This window comes from Geospiza fortis, unplaced genomic scaffold (assembly GCF_000277835.1).
Source record: "Geospiza fortis unplaced genomic scaffold, GeoFor_1.0 scaffold55, whole genome shotgun sequence".
Classification (NCBI taxonomy): Eukaryota; Metazoa; Chordata; class Aves; order Passeriformes; family Thraupidae; genus Geospiza; species Geospiza fortis.
In genome coordinates, this window is record NW_005054308.1 from 1,727,877 (window position 1) to 1,735,860 (window position 7,984).

The following is a 7,984-nucleotide window of genomic DNA, read 5'->3' on the forward strand; positions in this document are numbered from 1 at the left end:
CCACCTGCAGCAGCACCGCTGCCCCTGCCTTGCGCAACTTAATTAATAATAAACTTTTTAGGAGAGGATTTTGCAGTCGGTGCCTCTCCGTGGCTGTAGGGCGAGGGGACATCCGCACACAGTGGCGGTGCTGGCGGGACCCAGAACGGGCTCGGAACCGGGCTCCCCGCGGGCTGAGCGGTCCCAGCAGAGCTCCCCACGCAGCACGGGCTCAGCACCCGCTGCTGCCATCGGCCCCTCTGCCGAATTCCAAACCTGAGCCCTGCTTTGGAGCTGAGCCAGGCGGAGCAGGAAGCGCTTCCCTCCAAGAGAGGGTGAGAAGCACTGAGCGAGTTTAAACTCTGGCAAAGTGGCTCTCGGTAGCACAGTGGTGATGCTGAGCACAGGCGGCATGGGAGGGGCAACACTGCAGAGTGGTTAAAAACAGCGACGAGAGTTTGTCTGACCTGTTTGTCACTCTTTGCACAGCCAACATGCCGGTGTCAAGAATGCGCATGAGGCCGTGGTTGGAAATGCAGATTGATTCCAATCAAATACCTGGACTGATATGGATTAACAAGGTGAGGCTGCTTTGTACTATCATCATCATTAGTAGTACTACTTGTGTGGCATTAATATTCCTTGTTCTTAAATGACACTAAACACAAGTCAAGATCATAAAGGAAAAGACATGGAGAAAACCTGCCAGCATTATGCTTAAAAAGCAACAGTTTTTGTTTGCAGAAAAGATAGCTCTGCTTCGTACACAGTGGACTAGTTCCATTTTTCCCTCAGAAAATTCCCAGGAGGGGAATGATAAATTGCAATGAAAACATTCTGGGTATGTTGGAGAACGAAGAAGCCTTCAAAATCTCTTTTAACTCCTGCTGCTCATTGAGCCAAGTCACCTCCTGTTCCAGATAAGCAGCTGCTGTTACATTCCAGTTGCTTCCATTTTTAAGATCCTGCCAGAAAGAAATGTTGCATTTTTTGGTCTGTAATGCATATCCCTGTTACCAGGGTGTAGCACAGGTCGAGATCACTGAGCTTATTGAACCAAGCCTCTGAAGTTTCCATATCCACCCCAAGAGGATATTTAAGCTACATTTTTTGTAGGATTGCTTCAGGATATTATGGGCAACTTAAAAAAGGGGATTCTCTGACAAAATGTGTATCTAGAAAAAAATGCTTTAATTTAGGAAATACTAATATGTTAGATGCAATGTATTGAAATTATTTGGGGATAAAGTTGATAATATTGCTCAGTTCTACTGTACTGTAGTACCTTTGGGGTTTTTTCCCAATTTCAGAAATCATAAAAAACCTTAAATGCCATGAACAAAATAGATGGAACCATGGCTATTTAATTAAAATATAGATTAAATAGCCACTGTAGTTATATGCCAATAGTTATAACCCCCCTGCTCTAAAATACAGAGCAGAGGGTGTTAGAACATTTCTGAACTGCAACTGAGAACTCTGATAAAATCCATCATTCCAAACTGGCATGTGACATTTCCTTTTTAATTCAAACCTCTATTGGTTAAATTTCAGGATAAGAGGATCTTCCAAATCCCATGGAAACATGCAGCTAAGCATGGCTGGGACATGGAGAAGGATGCCTGCCTTTTCAGGAGCTGGGCCATTCACACAGGTGAGTGCTGCCTTTGCAGTCCCATCACTCACATGACTGCCTTAAACAAGGCTTTCTTTTGCCTTGCCTTACACTGGTAGTTAGATTAACTACTAGTATGTATGTCAGAAAATAGAATGTTGGTATCTTTTAGTGGGAAAAACCAGCACTGGGACGTCTAAAATACACAACCTCTCTCTTATTTATAGGAAGGTATAAAGAAGGTGAGAAAGATCCTGATCCAAAAACCTGGAAGGCAAATTTCCGCTGTGCCATGAATTCCCTGCCTGACATTGAAGAAGTGAAGGATAAAAGCATCAACAAGGGCTCCAGTGCTGTCAGGGTTTACAGGATGCTGCCACCCTTGACAAAGCACCAGAAGAAAGGTAAACCCTTGGCAATCCACTGCTTAAACAGCTCTTAAAGGTCCTGCTCTGTGTAAGCAGGGGGTGACTGACCTGTTGGTAGCACTGGTGCTACGGGGCTTGCTCACTGGGCATTGCTGGGAACAGCTTGTACAAACAGTTCATTTTATCCCAAATTCCTTAAAGATGCCTTAAGGCAGCATCAGGGGGTCAGGGGTCTGGCTGGTGGGGGCAGTAGTTGAGCTTGCTGAGCAGGTTTCAAGGCTGCAAGAGCTCACACTTGCCTAAAATGTGCAGCCCTTTCTCACATTCGTCTTATTTTATTTCACAGAAAGGAAGTCAAAGTCTTCAAGAGAGGCAAGAAACAAGAGCAAGAGAAAGGTATGTGTGTGTCTGTAGAGGCAGCTTAAGAAGCTAGTGGTTTTGGTGGTTTTCTTTCTTAACTTTTTTCATATGGGAACTTGCACGTTCTTAGACAAGTCTTTCATGCTTTACCCTTGTTTTCAGTGTTATGAAGAGACAAGGCTGAAAGAGTCAGCAGAAAGCTTAACCAACACTCCTCTGCCAGATGACCACAGTGGCTACACCATTCACGACTATGCAGGGCAGGAAGTGGAGGTGGAGAGCACAGCCATCACCTTAGGTGAGACGCTGGGTTGAGGGCTGAGCAGAGTGCAAAATGCCATTTGTGCTAAACCCGCGGTCAGAGATGAGTCCTGGGGCTGGGGCAGCTGCAGTGTCAGACTGGCAGGGAGGAAGGAGGGCTGTCTGTCTGTCCTGTGAGTGCCAACCCCTGGTGCATCCCACAGACCTGTCCTCCTGCGAGGTGAGCGGCTCCCTGAGCGACTGGAGGCCACCAATGGAGGTGACCATGGCTGACAGCACCAACGACCTCTACCAGCTCCAGGTGTCTCCCCTGGCTTCCTCCTCAGAGGGTGGGTATTTCCTTTTTCCCAGCCCAGTCTTTCACTGCTCTGCTGGGCCAACAGGAGAAAAAAGAGCTGTCTTGTAGAAAAAACAACCCCCACCTGACAGATTTGGGAATTTGGAGTTACCAAACCAACCAGGGTGCAGAAGGGAAGAGCTGGCACATGCCACCTACCCATGGGTCTGAAATGCCTCCTGCTCCAGCAGAGATGGTGGAGGTAGCCATGCTTGCCACTGAAATAAATAATTAACATGGGTAGATCAGAGTGGTTCTTCACTGAGGGTGCAAATCATCTTCCTCCTATCACCTTCCACAGCAAGTGGGCTCTGCTCTGTTGAGCCCTGGGGAGGCATCAGAGCTGGCTGGAGCCCTGCACCTCCACATGCAGTTGTTGAAGAGCATCAGAGATGAAGGGCTGTGAGGAGTCTGGGGTGAATAAAAAGTGGTCATGTTGTGTGGCAAGAGAATATGAAGCAGGTTTTGTGGTGAAGAAGCAGAAGTATGAGGGCTAAAACTTGACATCTATGTTTTCTTCCCTTTTTTTTTATGTGCTTACAAAACAGTCACAGACGAAGATGAAGAGGAAATAAATCAGGATATTTTTAAGGTAAAAGCAGATTTTCTGGTCAGAATAAAATTGTCCAAAGTTGGTGTTTGTACCAAGAGAGAAAGGGGAGCAGGTATCTGATCCAGTCTTGTGAGCTGAACATACTCTTTCTTAATGAGGAAGCCTGAAAAATTAAAAATAAAAAGAAAGCTGCTTTGCAAACATGAACTGGAGAGGACACACCAAGGGAAATATTTACCCTTCATGTGAAAGTCAGAGGAAGTTTACTGCTAGGACTAGAGGTTCATAGAATCACAGAATCATTAATGTCCAACCATCAGCCCAGCACCACCACCATGTTCATTTAACCATGTCCTCAGGTGCCATATCATCACTTTTTGAACACTTCCAGGGATGATGACTCCACCACTTCCCTGGACAGCCTGTTCCAATGCTTGACAATTTTTTCCCTAATACCCAATATAAACTTCCCTTGGCACAACTTGAGGCCATTTCCTTGCTCTCAGGTTGTTGTATTAGGGTCTGCAATGATCCTCTAGACTTTTCAGTTTTGCCCTTCCCTCCACCTCTGACATGTTTAGCTTCTAATCTGCATTTCCAGACGTCACACTCATCCCACTGATAAGATAGGAAGAGATGGAAAGGTGCTCCAGCCCTTGCTGTTTTGCATGAACTGTTTTTTTTTTAACTGACAAAACAAGTTTTCTGTAACTTAGCATGAGAAAATAGATCATGTTGCTTACCTGTCTTCTAATTAATGGCAAGTAAACATTGCACCCACGGCAGGAAGGAGCAGTTTTTACCATCTCCTTGTTCTCTTGCAGCTGCTTGGACCAGCCCAAGACTGGCACAGCACCAGCATTGGGGGCAAAGGCTTTCTGACCAACGAGTCAGGCACCCAGAGCTTGTGCAGCACCTACGGATACAAGGAGCAGGATGGGGACATTGACACCACATCAGGTACAGCTCCTGGGCTGGCCCTGACAGGCAGGGCCACAGGGGGATGCTGATAAGGCACTGACTGGGAGGCAGCAAAGGAAATGGTGGAATTCCCCATCCTTGTGCTCTGAGATACCCAAGCAGCCTGTTGGAATGTTTTAAGGAATTTGTTGACAAAAAGGAAAAGTCAAAAACACCTCCAGTAAGCAAAGCCTACAGATCTCAGGGTTATGCATGTGTAAGTTATGTCAGCTTTCAGGAACTCCTTGGAATATAACTGAAGAATTTCCTCTAGCAATAGCTTAAAAGAAACAGTTTAATAGAAAGTGTTTGATGTGCTTTAGGAAAATAATAAAGTACTTACTCTCATCTGAGAAATCTTTCCATTTTTGATATTTATTTTTTATATATCTATACACTATTTTGCTCTTGCTGCATTAATTCAGTGCCCATTCATTGGTTCCTTTTCTCTAGGAGAGATAGATTTCAGGTTCTACGACCAGAAAAACCTAGACTTCTCCTGGCTGGATACAGTGAGGCCAACCATGCAAGTCATTCCCTGTGGATTGTAAACCCTTGGCTTCCTCCAACCACAAACTGCTCTTGGATCGAAACTTCAACAAGCGTGGGAGAGTGGAAGAAATTTTTTGTTACTGACTGAAGGAGGAAAGTGGCTTTTCTATTCCGTTTCAACTGTAGGCCTGGAAGAGTTAGCATGAAAACCACCATGATCAATGTTCAAAAGGAACCCATCTCACTGGCAGGACTCTGGTGCTCAAGGTGCTCAGCTGCAGCTCCCACCTCACTGCTCTGGAGGTGAAGCTTCTGCTGGAAGGTGTCACTGTGCCATGGAGCCTGAGCTGGTGGGGTGCCACAGGCCTGGGGAGCAGGTTACCATCCTCCCCATGTGTGCTGTGGTGAGCACTTTACCCACAGAGTGCTTACAGGAGACACTGCAGACAAGTCTCTGACTGTTAGTTTTGATTGCTGCTTACCTGTGCAACACTGGTGACGTTGAGCTTAACTGTCATTACACTTCTGGAGAAAAATTACGCTAATGGGCCATCTCTTCTTTGATTTACTCCATCATATAGTTCACCTTTCAGACCATTCAACTCTGTAAATAGACCACTAAAATGTGAAAATTCAGTTTAGGCTTTGCTTCCACCTGGTGCATTCCCCAGGTGCACTCCTAGGAATGCTCTCTGCCATAGACATGCCCGATCCCTTTCCCCAGAAGAGTTCCAGAGCTGCTGCATGAAACAATTTTGCACTGATAGGGACAGACCTCTTTATTTTTACCATGCCTTTTGTAGATTCCTTCTGGCACTCTGTGGGGATTCCTCCAGTACTGCACACAAGCTGTAACATCCCACAGATCCTCTGGATCAGCATATGCAGGCAAGTGCTGGATGGAAGAGGTTCTAATGTGTGTGTGTAATAGATAGGAATCAAATCACTAAGCTGGAAAAGATTATTTTTCATGTACATTTTATTTTTGTATATAAAGTGTTGTATAAAATGTTGTTTAATAAAATGTTTTATATGTTACATGTTTACTTTTTCTCATGGAAGAGCTCTGAGGATGCATTCCAGCTTCCTTGAAAACACCCAAACAGATGCACTGTTGAGACAGTTGGAGGGGTTTTTTCATGACTCATGAAAGCGCAAAGAATTTAGTTTGCTCTACCCCCCAGCCTCTTCCAAGTGCAGCTGGTGGCTGGAATCCCACATGGCAGGGAAGGGGAGCCCTGGTGCTGGTGGTTAGTTTGTACTTGTCATCATCTGCAGCTCAGACCTGACTCAGAGCAAGGCTATGCTGAAAAGTCCTGCACAGCAAGTCCCTGCTGTGGATGTTCATCAGCAGAACCACTGGCTTTGGTACTAGAGCAGCAGTGAAGCCCTAGTTAAAGACCTCAGGTTTGCCTAAAAAGAGAGCACAGGCACAATTCAGAAGGCAAGGGGAAAGCAAGCTGGTTTTCCCCTGAATATTTGATTCATTTGCTGTATTTCATGCTGTAAGGGTCTAACATCATTGCATCGTGTGCTTGGATACAAGTGAGGCTGAGGCAGTGTGTGAGAGCCACAGGCACTGACTCTGCCTGGAAAACCCCTCTGCTGTGCTGGCCTCTGGGGAATAACTTCATTTTCTGGGCCAGAGCCAAGGAGAATATTGGGCTGCAGGAGAGGAAGACCCAGCCCAAGGGGCTGGAACAAAGAGGACATTTCCTACTGCCTTTGGCACAGGCTTTGCTGCACTGGCCTGCAGGGCAGGGACAGCTGAGAGCTCACTGAGGGAACAGGGAAAACCGAGTGCCAGGTCATGGGCCTCAGAGCCAGCACAGCGAAGTGGAGGGGCAGCCTGGGGAGGTCCCTTTTCATGTCAATCATTAACCAGCCCTCCCTGGCAGCCCAGGAGGCACCTTGGGCAGAGAGCAGCTTCTGATGAGTTCAGGCAGGCCCTGCAGGAGGTGGGACTGTGGCTGGGACTGGGCTGTCCCCCCAGAGCTGCCACACTCCCTGGCCTGAAGGTCCCTGTGTTGGGAATCCCCTGCAGCTGGGACTCCCTGGGTTCCTGGGCTGCTTAAATCACACACACCCCTAAAACCCTGCAGGTCTAGAGCAGGAACATTTTGTGCACAAGCAATCACCCACCAGAGTCTCAGCCTTTGAGTGTTTAAAGTGAACTTATAAAAGAGACAGAGAGCAACTTTGAACTTGGGCAGGCAGTGACAGGACAAGGGACATGGCTAAAAGCTGACACGGGGTAGGGCTGGACTGAATAGACCCTGGGAAGAAATTCCTGACTCTGGAGGGTGCTGAGGCCCTGGCACAGGTTGCCCAGAGAAACTGTGGCTGCCCCATCCCTGGAAGTGTTCAAGGCCAGGCTGAGAGGGGCTTGGAGCAGCCTGGGATAATGAAAGGTGTCCAAGCCCATGGCAGGTTGGAGAAAAATGACCTTTAAGGTCCCTTCCAGCCCAAAGCATTTGATGATTCTATGATTCCATGACCAGATTTGTGTCTTGGCCAGCTGCAGCAGCAGCTCCTACCAGGGAAAGAAAATGGGGCTGTAGGCCCAGAGCTACCTGCAGCCCAGGGACAGGACCCCAGCTCAGCACCACCAGCACAAGGAGGAAATCAGGTTTGAGAGCCCTTGCAAGTTTACCACACGTGGGGGGAGGGGGCAGGAGAGAGATGGGAAACTTTCTATGATGCAAGCATTGCTAAAAATAAGGTAGAGATTGATTCAGCCATTCGTGCATTAAAAGGGACATGCTTTTCACAAATATGCTTACATGCAAAAAAACCACCCCAGCATTGAAATGTTCACAGATAAAAGGTTAGAGCAAGTTTTGGGATTAGAAGAAAGCAGCAACAAGTGCCTCACAGCCAGGGACCAGAGCCATGCCCCAAGACTATTTTACCAGGATGTTGGAAATGCTTTCCCTTGTTGCCTGCCAAGGTACCTGCATGTCTGACCGCAGGCTGGGTATTTTACCAGTGAAAGTGGTGAAGTCCCAGGACAGAATTTGGTAGTTATTCAGCTATTGAAGCATCTGGATGGATAAATT

The 7,984-nt window shown here is 47.0% G+C and overlaps 1 protein-coding gene across 1 annotated transcript; it reads left to right on the forward strand.

Moving 5' to 3' along the window:
* Nucleotides 1-471: 471 nt before the first annotated feature.
* IRF1 (interferon regulatory factor 1) lies at nt 472-5,963 on the forward strand. The gene is made up of 9 exons (XM_005418676.2): nt 472-560; nt 1,534-1,633; nt 1,822-1,998; nt 2,309-2,358; nt 2,485-2,620; nt 2,787-2,912; nt 3,469-3,512; nt 4,298-4,433; nt 4,887-5,963. Exons 1-9 carry the CDS (start codon nt 474-476, stop codon nt 4,982-4,984), a joined length of 954 nt encoding a protein of 317 aa, XP_005418733.1. The 5' UTR covers nt 472-473; the 3' UTR covers nt 4,985-5,963.
* The last annotated feature ends 2,021 nt before the right edge of the window (nt 5,964-7,984 follow it).